Source organism: Trichomonas vaginalis, chromosome II (assembly GCF_026262505.1).
Source record: "Trichomonas vaginalis G3 chromosome II, whole genome shotgun sequence".
Taxonomy (NCBI): Eukaryota; Parabasalia; order Trichomonadida; family Trichomonadidae; genus Trichomonas; species Trichomonas vaginalis.
Genome location: NC_067204.1, coordinates 20,626,429 through 20,640,200, shown reverse-complemented (window position 1 = coordinate 20,640,200; position 13,772 = coordinate 20,626,429). Strand labels below are relative to the sequence as shown.

The 13,772-nt window shown below is 30.9% G+C and overlaps 9 protein-coding genes across 9 annotated transcripts, besides 1 other annotated feature; 7 read left to right on the top strand and 2 right to left on the bottom strand.

Annotated features, from left to right (window-relative positions):
• Positions 1-901: 901 nt before the first annotated feature.
• On the top strand, positions 902-1,375 carry TVAGG3_0579930 (ankyrin repeat-containing protein DDB G0279043 family; the record flags this gene model as incomplete). Its single annotated transcript, XM_001319333.1, has 1 exon — positions 902-1,375. One exon carries the CDS (start codon positions 902-904, stop codon positions 1,373-1,375), a length of 474 nt encoding a protein of 157 aa, XP_001319368.1.
• Positions 1,376-2,732: 1,357 nt separating this feature from the next.
• On the top strand, positions 2,733-3,317 carry TVAGG3_0579920 (myotrophin family; the record flags this gene model as incomplete). Its single annotated transcript, XM_001319332.1, has 1 exon — positions 2,733-3,317. The coding sequence occupies one exon, from the start codon at positions 2,733-2,735 to the stop codon at positions 3,315-3,317; it is 585 nt and encodes a 194-aa protein (XP_001319367.1).
• A 1,059-nt stretch (positions 3,318-4,376) lies between these two features.
• TVAGG3_0579910 (spectrin binding) lies at positions 4,377-4,928 on the top strand (the record flags this gene model as incomplete). The annotated part of the gene is made up of 1 exon (XM_001319331.1): positions 4,377-4,928. One exon carries the CDS (start codon positions 4,377-4,379, stop codon positions 4,926-4,928), a length of 552 nt encoding a protein of 183 aa, XP_001319366.1.
• Positions 4,929-5,090: 162 nt separating this feature from the next.
• TVAGG3_0579900 (uncharacterized protein) lies at positions 5,091-5,270 on the top strand (the record flags this gene model as incomplete). Its single annotated transcript, XM_001319330.1, has 1 exon — positions 5,091-5,270. One exon carries the CDS (start codon positions 5,091-5,093, stop codon positions 5,268-5,270), a length of 180 nt encoding a protein of 59 aa, XP_001319365.1.
• Positions 5,271-5,658: 388 nt separating this feature from the next.
• Positions 5,659-5,785: a mobile genetic element.
• A 41-nt stretch (positions 5,786-5,826) lies between these two features.
• On the bottom strand, positions 5,827-7,431 carry TVAGG3_0579880 (transcription initiation from RNA polymerase II promoter; the record flags this gene model as incomplete). The annotated part of the gene is made up of 1 exon (XM_001319329.1): positions 5,827-7,431. The coding sequence occupies one exon, from the start codon at positions 7,429-7,431 to the stop codon at positions 5,827-5,829; it is 1,605 nt and encodes a 534-aa protein (XP_001319364.1).
• A 678-nt stretch (positions 7,432-8,109) lies between these two features.
• Positions 8,110-8,937, bottom strand: TVAGG3_0579870 (uncharacterized protein; the record flags this gene model as incomplete). Its single annotated transcript, XM_001319328.1, has 1 exon — positions 8,119-8,931. One exon carries the CDS (start codon positions 8,929-8,931, stop codon positions 8,119-8,121), a length of 813 nt encoding a protein of 270 aa, XP_001319363.1.
• Positions 8,938-9,003: 66 nt separating this feature from the next.
• On the top strand, positions 9,004-10,888 carry TVAGG3_0579860 (mRNA processing; the record flags this gene model as incomplete). Its single annotated transcript, XM_001319327.2, has 1 exon — positions 9,018-10,862. The coding sequence occupies one exon, from the start codon at positions 9,018-9,020 to the stop codon at positions 10,860-10,862; it is 1,845 nt and encodes a 614-aa protein (XP_001319362.1).
• Positions 10,889-11,210: 322 nt separating this feature from the next.
• Positions 11,211-12,188, top strand: TVAGG3_0579840 (protein of unknown function (DUF3447); the record flags this gene model as incomplete). The annotated part of the gene is made up of 1 exon (XM_001319326.1): positions 11,211-12,188. The coding sequence occupies one exon, from the start codon at positions 11,211-11,213 to the stop codon at positions 12,186-12,188; it is 978 nt and encodes a 325-aa protein (XP_001319361.1).
• Positions 12,189-12,209: 21 nt separating this feature from the next.
• On the top strand, positions 12,210-12,917 carry TVAGG3_0579850 (cyclin-dependent kinase inhibitor 2C-related family; the record flags this gene model as incomplete). Its single annotated transcript, XM_001319325.1, has 1 exon — positions 12,210-12,917. One exon carries the CDS (start codon positions 12,210-12,212, stop codon positions 12,915-12,917), a length of 708 nt encoding a protein of 235 aa, XP_001319360.1.
• Between the last annotated feature and the right edge of the window lie 855 nt (positions 12,918-13,772).

Here is a 13,772-nt window from a genome sequence, read left to right as displayed (position 1 = left end):
TGATATGGGAGAGAGCAATCATTATCAAAAACTAATGGAGATGAATAAGGGTTATATCGATACATTCGATGCATTATACAAGCTAAACACAAACGAAGAAGATCAACTCAACAAAATTTTCGAAAAAATCAAAATCAACCTGATTGAATCCAAAATATGTACATCTTCTTATATTTGTAAAAAAATCATAACTGCATCTATATTGAATATCCGTTACTATAGATCATATATGTCAATTTTAAAAAATGTTTGTAATGAATAACAAGTCAGGGAAGATGAAGGTAATTCATTTGAGTTTTACCATTTAAAGCAATTCGGCAAATTATTTTTTAACGATGAGAAAAACATCTACAAAGCAATTCTATATGATGATATAAAATTATTTATCTCATATGCAGTAATGGATGGATTTAATGTAAAACAATGTCTATATACTTATCTTCCCAATTTAGATAAACTATCATTACTTGAATTATGTTCTTATCTTGGATCTGTTAATTGTTTCAAGTTTTTAAGGACAAAATTTAACTTAGATATCACTCATCATTGTTTAGGTTTATCATTTTTAGGTGGTAATCCTGACATAATAAGTGAATGTTTTAAAAATTTAAAACCGGATTATAGATGCATGCCGTATTCAATTATGTCTCATAACATCGATTTTGTTACTTATTTAATTGATTTCCATTATTGCAGGATTCGGGTGAGAGATTGTGAATACTTCAATAATCTACTAGCTTTTTTTGTTCATTTGGATAGAACTAATGACTTCAAAGAATGTTTAATATATTCGCCAATATTCAATATCCCATCTCTTTGTGAATACTTTCTGTCAAATCGTGAACATATAAATGATGAAGAATTTCATTTCCTTCCATATAGAAAAATTAACTATGATATAATGACAAAACTTCTATTTTATTTTTTAGAATGTCATCATTTTTCAAATGCTGCTTCTGATGAAAAAATTACTGAATTTCTAATCGCAAATGGTGCATATGTCAAAGCTCACTACTCAGATGGGAAAACTCCTCTTCATCTTGCAGCAAACAAATCTGTAATTATAGCTGAAGTTCTTATTTCACATGGAGCTAATATAAATGCAAAAGATATATTCGGATATACACCTCTCCATATTGCTGTCCAATCTAAATATTTTAGCTCTATGGTAAAATTTCTTACTGAGCAAGGAGCCGATGTAAATGCAATAGATAACGATATGAAAACACCGCTTCACTATGTAGTAGAAGAATACGATCCGAGCATAGATTATGTGAAAATTCTTATTTCCAGTGGTGCAAATGTGAATGCCATGGATATAAATGGAAATACTCCCCTTCAATATGCAATCAAAAAAATCATAAAGAAATTGTAAAGCTTCTTACTCCTAATGATGCAAAGAATTATTATTGCAATATTATATAAGGTTTTAGTAATATCAATTTTATTTTCCAAATTTAATAAATAAATAAATAAATTTGATATTTCAAACTTTACAAATCTAATGGTTTGTAAAGGTAAAATCTGATATTTTGATAAGAAACAACAAGGTAATATTTGTAAAAATAAAGCATTGTTTACATTAAAATTAAAAAACTGGAGAAGCTTATATTTTGGGATATGGAGATCCCAGCCGTTATTTCTACAAGCGAGATCTTTCCTTTTTTTCCAATTAATTGGAATTTCTTATAAATGTACCGTTTTTATAATGGACATCATTCTTAAAAAAATTCTAAAAGGATATGATGAAAATATGTGAACTTATTTAAAAAGTGATGGATCTTATGATTCATGCAATTTTTAATAATTCATCTTTAATTATCCTTTATTGTATGGTAATTACAACATCTTTTTTTTTTGGTGATGAAAGAGGGCAATCATTATCAAAAACTAATGGAGATGAATAAGGGTTATATCGATACATTCGATGCATTATACAAGCTAAACACAAACGAAGAAGATCAACTCAACAAAATTTTCGAAAAAATCAAAATCAACCTGATTGAATCCAAAATATGTACACCTTCTTATATTTGTAAAAAAATCATAACTGCATCTATGTTAAATATTCGCTATTACAGTTCATATATGTCAATTTTAAAAAATGTTTGTGATGAATATCAAGTAAAGGAATATGGAGGTTATGAGTTTATTTGTTTAAAGGTATTCGGTAATTTATTTTTTAACGATGAAAAAAGCATCTACAAAGCAATTCTATATGATGATATAAAATTATTTATCTCATATGCAGTAATGGATGGATTTGACGTAAATCAATGTCTATTTACTGGTCCTCCGTATTTAACTACATTTTCATTACTTGAATATTGCTCTTATCTTGGATCTGTTAATTGTTTCAAGTTTTTAAGAACAGAATTTAACTCAAAAATCACTCATCATTGTTTAGGTTTATCATTTATAGGTGGTAATCCTGACATAATAAGTGAATGTTTAAAAAAACAAAAACCGGATTATAGATGCATGAAGTATGCAATCATGTCTCATAACATCGATTTTGTAACTTATTTGATTAATGTCCATTATGTCAAGATTGACGTAAGAGATTGTGTAAACTTCAATAATCTACATGTTTTTTAGCTTATTTTAATAATGTTTATGACACCAAAAAATGTGTTATATATTCGCCAGCATTTAATATTCCATTCATTAGTAACTATTTTCTTTCAAATTTTCGATATTATTATTTTTCTTATTATGATTATCACAAAACAATGACAGAATATTTATTTTATTTTTTGGAACAATCATTTGACCTTGGGTCAATCGATGATGATAATAATAAGAAAATTGTTGAATTTCTTATTGCAAATGGTGCATATGTCAATGATCAGGACTCGGAAGGAAAGACTCCTCTTCAAATTGCATTACAAAAACATTCCATAGAAATAGCTGCAGTTCTTATTTCACATGGAGCATATATTAATGCAAAAGATAGATTTGAGCATACACCTCTTCATTTTGCAGCTGAATGCCATTCTAAAAAAATAGCTGCGGTTCTTATTTCACGTGGGGCAGATGTAAATGCAAAAGATAGATATGGATATACACCTCTTCATGTTGCTGTTGAATCTACTATTGTAAGTTCTTTTGAATTAGTAGAATTTCTTATTTTACATGGGGCAGATGTGAATGCACAAGATCATTATGGGGAAACGCCTCTACATAAAGCTTTGAGAAAATCAGCTTGTTCTGAAATTGTGCAATATCTTGTCTTTTATGGAGCTAATGTAAATGCAATAGATAAATGTGAAAGAATTCTATTCACTATGCAAAAGAAAAATTTGGTAGATCCGTAGAAAATGTAAAAATTCTTATTTCCCATGGAGCAGATGTGAATGATATGGATTTTGATTGGAATACTCCCCTCCATTATGCAATCGTTAAAAATCATAAAGAAATTGTAAATCTTCTTATTTCTTATGGGGCAAAGAATCAATATTGCAATATTTTATAAAGTTTTAATAATTTCAATACAATGTTCGATTTACCTGGCTATGTGAAATATATTATTATTGTAATAAAAGCCTTGTTTGTTCATCAAATTATGATATTTCATCCCTTTGTGAATGACTCTCAAATAATCTTTTGGAGAATCTATATTCATCCTTAATCCCCAAGTTGCTTTGCATTAACTCAATAGCATACATTATTGTAACATTTGATTCATTGCATTGTTAAATTTTTTGTACATAAGTTCACTTGTGCTATAGTAAATTTTGATTGAATCAACCAAATGTTATCCAATTTTAAAGAAATATGAACATTATATAAAAACTTTTATGCCTAAAAAATTAATAATACTAAAAAAGATAACATGTAAGTGTGAGTTCTTATTAAAAATGATATATCTATATTATGTATCATGCAATTTTTTGATTAGTCTTCGATTTCCTTTATCGTATGGTAATTACAACATCTTTCTGAGCATTTTTCAAAATATTGTAATTACATAAATTTTTTTGTGATGGAAGAGAGCAATCATTATCAAAAACTAATGGAGATGAATAAGGGTTATATCGATGCATTCGATGCATTATACAAGCTAAACACAAACGAAGAAGATGAGCTCAACAAAATTTTCGAAAAAATCAAAATCAACCTGATTGAATCCAAAATATGTACACCTTCTTATATTTGCCATAAAATCAAATTTCTATCTATGTGGAATATCCGTTACTATAGATCATATTTAACAATTTATAGAAATATTGGTGATAAATATCAACTAATGCCAATTAGAGGCCATGAGTTTGAGTATTTAAAAAAAATTCATTAATCCCTTTTTTAATGATGAGAAAAACATCTACAAAGCAATTCTATATGATGATATAGAGTCATTTATCTCATATGCAGTAATGGATGAATTTGATGTAAATCAATGTTTGTCAACTTATCTTTTCAATTTAGATAAATTATCATTACTTGAATTATGTTCTTATCTTGGATCCGTTAATTGTTTCAAGTTTTTAAGGACAAAATTTAATTCAGATATCACTCATCATTGTTTAGGTTTATCATTTATAGGTGGCAATCCAGACATAATAAGTGAATGTTTAAAAAAGCAAAAGCCGAATTATAGATGCATGAAATATGCAATTATGTCTCATAATATCGATTTTGTTACTTATTTAATTGATGTCCATAATATCAAGATTGACGTAAGAGATTGTGAATACTTCAATAATCTACAAGTTTTTTTCGTTTATTTGGATAGAACTAATGACTTCACAAAATGCATAATATATTCGCCAGCATTTAATATACCATCTGTTTGTGAATACTTTCTTTCAAACAGTGAACATATAAATGATGAAGAATTTCATTTCCTTTCTTACAGGAAAATTAACTATGATATAATGACAAAACTTCTATTATATTTTTTTAAATGTGATCTTTTTTCAGATTGAGTTAATAATTAAAAAATTGCTGAATTTTTAATTACAAATGGTGCAAATATCAATGCTAAGAACTCAGAAGGGAAGACCCCTCTTCATATTGCAATACAAAACTACTCTGAAGAAATTGCTGCGATTCTTATTTCACATGGAGCTGATATAAATGTAAAAGATATGTTTGGATGTACACCTCTTCATATTGCTGTCAAAAATGAGTTTTTTACGCATATAGTAAAATTACTTATTTTGCAAGGAGCCGATGTAAACGCAAAAGATAATGATGGGAAAACGCCTCTTCATATAGTTTTGGAATATGGAACTATTTCAGAAATGAATCAAAATGGGCGGATGTAAATGCAAAAGATTCATATTGGAAATATCCTCTTCATAGATACAAAGATATTATAAAAAATCTTATTTCAGGCGGAGCAAATGTGAATGCCATGGATAAAAATGGAAATACTCCCCTCCAATATGCAATCGAAAAAAATTATAAACGTATTGTAAATCTTTTCGTTTCTTCTGATGCAAAGAATCATTATTAAAATATTATATAATTTTATTTTTTTTTGTCAACGTTCCCATAACAAAAAAGTATAGCAATCATGCTAAGCACTAGATAGTGATTTATATTTACTTTCTCCTGACCAAAAATATTATCTTTTTATCTTAGAAAATTGGGATAAAAAGCTTGGATATCAGAAAAAAATTGAGAGAATGTCAGAAAGTGGTAACTGCATTCTTAAGGCTACACTTATGCCCATCTGACTTTAATTCAAATTTCTGACAACCGGCGTGAAGCGTCATTTAAAATTAACCTTAAACATCCGAATTGAAAGCCGTGTCATAGGGGCGTAAGTTTACCATTAAAAAAAATAAAAATAATTATTTAATTTTATTTTTTTTTATTTTATATAATTACATTACCTCTTACAGATCTTCCAGCAGTCAATACAGAGTTTCTTTCTGTTATAATCATCTGGTCAATTGTTGAAGAAACAGCGTCAATCTTCATCACCATTTCCTTTTCTTCCCACTTCCATCCGCCAATGATTCCGTTCACTCCTGATGCCAAAACCATTGATCCATCCAGAGTGAACTTGATGTCAGTGATCATGGAGTCCAAATCGTTCTTCGATTCCCAAAGTTTTGTCCCGTTTTTAGTGTCCCAAAGTGACAAACAGCCATTTATCATTCCCACGGCGATTTTCGTGTTCGTTGGGTCCAGGGCGAGTGCGGTCGGAATGTACGGGACTGTGAAACTGCCGATGAATGGCTGGGATGAGTATAAGTCCCAGAATTTGACAGTCATATCTTCCGAAATCGAAATTAAGCGTTTGGAATCACGAGTAAAGAGGATTTTCATTGGCGATTGTGCGTGGCCGATTAAAAGCCTAAGAAGGGAACCATCTTTGGTATGATAGACCTTAATTGTTTTATCTCCGCATCCACAAGCGAGAAAAGTGCCTGAATAATCAAATGCGAGAGAGAAAATGGGATAAACACCTGTATTAATACGCATGTATGGTATAAATGCTTCGAGATGGGATATTTTTATGATTCCATCGATACTTGAGCTCGCGAAGAGCCTGGAATCCTGTGAAAACGCTGTAGCAAGAATCTGTGTGTTATGAGAAACAAGTCTCATTGTATTATGTTCGCCCAAATTGGAGAGTTGGTCGATTGTATTTAAATATACGTTTGGTCCTTGGGCGAAAGAGAATAATCTGCCGTTAGGAGCAATCTGTATATCGGAAATTCTGTTGTGATGGTTGTATATTTCTATATTCGCAATATCTGGAAAACTTTGATGAACACAAGGAATATCTTCTTCGCTGGTCAACTGTGGACGCTGCATGGATAACTCTCCACTGTAGCGTGCTGAATATGGCGGAAGAGTGACTTTTACAGGATTTGTAAGTTCTGAGGAATTTGGTCGGCGAGAAATGCTCGAATCATTAGAATATAAGTACTCATGGTTAATGTCTTCCTCTTCTGTGACTTTAACTGCTGAATTTATAATGTAAGACAAAATTGCAGTGTTTGGATTATCTGCAACAGCGTCAATTTTCGCGAGAAGCTGGTGGTAGGCTTCACTGCACATTTTGAGTGGTATTACCTCTTTAGGAATGCGACGATTGTTGATTAATTCTTGAATTTTCTCTTGGCATTGAGGTGGTTGCTCGTATCTGTATTTTTCGATAAAGTCGAGAGGTGCTTGATAATCCTGTGATAAAAAGAGCTGCTGAGCTAAGTTAATAAAGAGTGGAAATAAAAGTTGCTTGTATTCTCTTTGATAAGCTGGTGGTGAGTTCAGGACAATGTTTTGTGTAAAATAATTATAGGCATAATCGATTTTATGAGGTGTTCTTGATGAATCAAACAATCTCAATGAACCAACAGCGTTATGAGCTTCAGGATTGGTTCTATTTTGATTGAGAGCGCTGAAAGCAGCTGGATTTCTGTTTAAATATTCAAGAACAAACTGAGGAAGAGGATATGTTTCCTCAGTCATTGTTTAAAAAGTGACAATCATATAGAATTATCAGGAACAATCATTTATTCTGGCCATCTAATGATTGCAAAAACAATGTGTTGCTTAGAAGAGATTTTGGTTTGATTTTTGTGGATAAATAAAGAATAATTTGTAATAATTAATGAATATGGAGCTTTTGCATATCGTAAGATGAATTTCCAACTGTCAGATGATATGAGCATTCAGCAGTGGAATCATAATTTTTGATCAAATCATATTTCTTAAAATTTTATTATATTTATCATCTTATTATGGGAGACAGTATTGTATTAGCTCTTGTTGTATCCAATACTTATGCTAAGGAAATGATGCCTATCATAGTGAAGGATTTTATATAATGTCATGCAGGAATATCATATTTAACATTATGAAATAATCAGACTAGTTGAGAATGACTATTTTACATGATCCGTTCAAGCCAATAAAAAAATAAATGGAATCATAATTACAACCATAGAAAATTGATTTGAGAGGGCAGGTGTCTCAAATTTTTTGTAAACCTTTCAAAATAGCGGCTTTTTTTGACGGAATTATTAGTGGAGAAAAAAAAATACAAAAATAATCAATGCATAAATTGAGATAGAATGAATACAGGCAAATAAGCAATCGTAATTTATATAAAATTAACATTTTATTCGATAAATTAAGGACAAATTTCAAAATATTTTATTTTAATTTATCATAGTCAAGGTTGATATTGAAACCATATGTAGCATTCTCTGTGTTAGTCACAAGAGTCTTCATCCAGCCTGTAAATGTCAATGGTTTCGAGAAATGAAGTTCAATCTTTGCACAAAGAGTTGTAATGTTCTGTATGTAAAGGGAAAGACTATTCTGGACTCCTTTGATCTTTCCGCCAACTCTGAAGTCAAATCCTTGAGGAGTATTTTTCAATTGGAAAGCAACTGGATATTTATTGATCTCTGATGTTCCAATGACTCCGTAGCTCTTCTGATTGAAGTTTGTGAAAACTGCAGCAGAAAATTGAGGAAGATTGAGATGGGCTGATATTTCTGTGTTGTTTAAGTTTCCTTTTCTGGAATAGTAAGCCATTAAGCTTGAAATCTTATAAGTGAAGACGTTTTCTGTGTAAATTTCAAATTTTGGAGCTTCTTCGAATAAATCCTTCAAAACAACTTTTGTATCGGTTTTAATTGTTGGTACGTATGGCTGTTTGAACTTGTATTCGTATTTTAAGTGTGCTTTGTTCTTAAATCCAACACGAAGCTTAACAGGACCAACAATATAATTTAATTTTGGTTTGATGCGGACATTAAAGTTATCTTGTTGAAGCCTAGCAAATTCAAATTTACCTACAGAACTCTTATAGCAGCCGCCAAATGTTGTTTGGACATCTGTCGGCGTAAATTTAAGAAATTCACCATATGTATATAAATGATCGTATTTTGCTGTAAGTGTGAACTTAGCAGGTGTCTCAAAGTTGATCGAATCTGATTCACGAACAAGTTTCGTGTACATTTTTTTGAAATTCCAAAAATATTGTCACTTTTTAGATATTTTAGGGGATTGCACCTAATTAAATCCTAAATTCTCCCTCATCAAAAATGGATCCAGAGCGATTTTCATATCTTAAAGAAGTTTATGAGCAAATTCAAAGACCATTGCCTGGACCTATCACCGATGAAAACAGAAAATTATATGATACGTTTCTTGAAGCATTTCCTGGAGCATTTAATATTTGGATTAAATATATTAGTGAAGAAGTTCAAATTTCAACAGATAATTTTGATAGAGTCGAAAAGCTATTTTACAGATGTTTACCAAATGTCCCGAGTGTTGATCTTTTTACCTTTTATTTACAATATATTAGGAGCAAACCAAATCTTTCACTAGAAGACATAATGGCTGCGTACGATTATGCATTAGACAAGGTCGGATTGGATATTAAAGCGTGCCCAATTTATTCAGAATATATCGCATTTTTGAATTCTCACAGAAGTCAAATCGAAGGAGATCTCGATAAGTGCCGTAAAGTTTATCATCGTGCATTTGTTGTACCTATGGACGGATTACCTATTTTAAATAAAGAATATCATGATTTTGAAAATGAACGTGCTCAACAAGTAGCTCCAAGCCTTTTTAAAGAGTGGGATGGACATTTTAAGACAACAAAACAAGCATACGCAGAAAAGAATATCATTACTCAGCGTCTAAAAACAACAGATTTCTTCGAAACCGGACCAGGACTTCTTTCTGTCCTTTTCTACTGGAGATTCTTTATTCTCAAAGAGTCCCAAAACGAAGTACACGTAAAACCAGATCAATTACACGCATTTGTTGAATATGCGTATAGAAAAGCTCTCGGGCCACTCAGATACCAATGGATTATATGGCACGAGTTCGCGCAACACTATCTAAGCTACTCTAACGATGCTGCAGCCATCAGAACATATGCAGAAGCCGTAAGTATTTTACCTCATAACTTAATGTTATCATTTGCATATGCAGAGCTTCTAGAAAGCCGCAAGAGAGTATCAGAAGCACTTCCAGTCTACAGAAACATCATTAAAAATTCACTTAACATATCAGATGCAACATTATCTCAAATTCAGCTTCTCAAGTTCCTCCAAAGAACAGAAGGACCAGATGCAATGCGCAGAGAGTTCGTCATGGCCTTTGAAAAGGGTAATTTCACATATCATCTCCTCATCGCAGTCGCTGAGATCGAAAACGCTGTAAATCTTGACAGAGAATCTGCTAAAAACATTTTACACGCTGGCTTACAAATTTACAAGACAGATTCAGCTTATATCGAAGAATATGTTTCCCTTGCAATCAAATTAAACGACATAGAAGGACTTATTGATGCATACGACAACGTTTGCCAGCTTCACAAGGACAAGAGAATGGAATTGTCCTGGAGATTGCTGGATTTCTTTAGGTTGGCCAACGATAAATCCGGCGGTTTGTCCTCGAGTCTCAGCCGTGTTGTTAAAAATCTAAGTACATTGCTGTCAGATTACAAAGGACAGAGGTCCTTACAGACAAACGAAGCCCCAAGAAAGACCCTTGACCTTATCAAGGAGTATATTCCAACTTTGGCCTCATATGAAAAGAATATTAATTTGGTCTTCGAGTTTGCACTTAGTACTCATGGTGATGACTTCGAAAATGCCGTGAAATCCGAGTTGGGCGATGATATTTTCTCTGGAGACTTGGTTAGGAGAACAATTGAATCATTAGTTAACTCCCACTCTGCAAAAGACTTGTATCAGGCAATAAGTTTGTTTGGAATTATTGATAAAGCTATTGTGATCATCAGAAATATCATGGAAAAGATTGATGAAATTATTCATAGAATTGAAAATGATATTTTAGCTCAGGATAAGACAATATCAAGAGAAAAGCTGAAATTACGCGCTTTCTTCTTGCCAGATGGCTATAATTGATATTTTTTTATATTTATAAAGTGATATTTTTAAAAAATAATTTAAATTATTAATAATTTTTATTTAGTGCTTTACTGTTAACGTCTACGATGGTGTATGATTCTATAGATATAAAAAACGATAAACAAATTTCATACTAAGTTTATTGATGAGTATCTTTTTGTCATTAACTTAATTATTGTCATTGTGTCCTTTTATAGATCTATAAGCATTATCAGAATTCCTAAATTTAAATCCGAAATCTTTTTGATCCTTGTGTTTCTCATGTATAATATAGTCTTTTTCTCCTAACAATCTATGAAGATCTTTTCTATGCATATTATAATATTTCTATTTTACAATTTTCTGATGTCTGAACAAGACACTCATCCAAACGAATTCAATGAACTGCGAAGTAAGTATAAATACTACATCGATACATTTAATACGTTGTATCAGCTGAAAACGGAAAACATAGAAGAATTATACTCGATTTACAAAATGATCAAAACAGAGTTGATTGATTCAAAGAAATATCCTCCGCAAAGGATGATCAAAAATATTTTAGACATCATTCCGTATAATAACCGCTATATAACGTCATATTTGATTCTTGCCGAATTCATAACTGATGATTATCAAGTAACAGAGGATTCTAAAATTTCAATTGAAGATGGCATCCTAACTTACAAAGAATATTCCATTGATTTAGACTACGCTAATGATTTCGAAAAAATTGAATCAAAAGATCTCATTTTTGATACAGAAAATGCAATCTACCCAGCAATTATGTATAATGACAAAGAAAGTTTTATCTGCTTAACTGAAATGGTTGGTTTTGATCAAAAACAAAAGCTTACAAGCAATTTATATCCAGATTTTTGTAGTAGTTTTTCATTACTTGAATTATGCTGTTATTATGGAGCAGTTGATTGTTTCAAGTTCTTAAGAACAAAATTTAACTCAAAAATAACTAAAACTTGTCTTCAATATTCATTTTTAGGAGGAAATCCAGATATCATGAGTGAATGTTTGAAATATAAAAAACCAGATTGGAAATGCATGAAATATGCAACTATTTCACACAACATTGATTTTGTTACATTCTTAATGAATGAGTACAATTTGGAGATCAATAGATATACTTGTGCACGGAATAATAATCTTGAATCATTTTTAGTTTATTTCGATCAAACTAATGATGTTAATGGATGCCTTATTTATTCGACGAGGTTCAATATTCCATCTCTTTGCGAATATTTCCTTTCACATGGTGCAAACATCAATGCAAAAGATATTAATGGGCAAACCGCTCTTCATAAAGCAGCAAAAAAAATAGTAAAGTAATAATCGATCTTCTTGTTTCACATGGTGCAAATATTGATGAAAAAGATAAAGATAGAGAAACCGCTCTTCATAAAGCAGCAAAAAAATAGTAGAGAAGCAGCAGAATTTCTTGTTTCACATGGTGCAAATATCAATGCAAAAGATAATAATGGGCAAACCGCTCTTCATAAAGCAGCAAAAATAAATAGTAAAGAAATAATCGATCTTCTTGTTTCACATGGTGCAAATATTGATGAAAAAGATAAAGATAGAGAAACCGCTCTTCATAAAGCAGCAATAAAAAATAGTAAAGAAGCAGCAGAATTCCTTATTTTACATGGTGCAAATATTGATGAAAAAGAAAAACATGGAGAAACCGCTCTTCATAATACAGCATATTATAATAGTAAAGAAGTAGCAGAACTTCTTGTTTCACATGGTGCAAATGTTGATGAAAAAAATTTTAAAGGAGGAACCGCTCTCCATATTACTGCATGGACTTATAGTAAAGAAGTAGCAGAAATCCTTATTTTACATGGTGCAAATATTGATGAAAAAGATGATGAAGGAGAAACCGCTCTTTATAAAGCAGCAGGAAAAAATAGTAAAGAAATGGTCGATTTTTTTGTTTCACATGGTGCAAATATTGACGAAAAAGATAATAATGGAAGAACTGCTCTTGATATTGCAAATGCTCATTATTTAGAAGAAATGGCCAAGATTCTTCGTTCATATGGTGCTCAAATGTAATATTTCTTTATATAATGGTTCTCTTATTTTATTACTTGTAAAAAAGTATAAACTTCTGAATACACGATAATATTTTATTTGGATACTGCATATAGTCACAAATATTAAGATGTTAATGGACTTTTTGCAAAGTTCCATGTTAAATATGAATATATATTCCTCCAAAGTTCTTTCAATAACAATGAAAGGGAGGACAAGATTATCATGCAACAGTGTGTTATATCAGTTTAATTTTTAGTAAAAACATAAAAAATACTATCATATTAAATGTGATTTCGGCATCGACGCTCTGCTCATTTTGGCATTCTGGGCGTTTACATTCCCAGAATCCAAGCTTAACTGATTTGAAATTTCGTTTTGCTGTTATGCAAAAAGAAAGCTTGTATTGAGACGTGAAAAAACAAATTGAGAAAGTATAGATGGTTATGTTCTGTTTCAATGACCCATTGAAGGCTTTTTTAAAATACATAGGCAGATTCGACGCATATAAATATCCTAGATATTTTTTTATTTTAAGATTAAAGAGTGACTGTACCTTTATAAAAATACTATGTGTGATATCTTATCATGCATATATCTATAAATATTGTTCGCATATATTTTAGCAAAGTCAAATTCTAATTTAGATTTTGCCAAATTATATGCAATATTTATCTTCTTAATTTAAGATGTAACGGATAGTTAGCATCAATGCATATCTGATTCATTTTAGTATGGTTAGGTTCGAAATCAGTTAAATCAAAATTGTATTTATGGAATCTAAGTCATTATAAATCTTGCAATCTTAATAACAAAATACATTCATGAAAATGATTTTAATATTCATGCGGTAAAGCTGAATATCTATAGAACTTA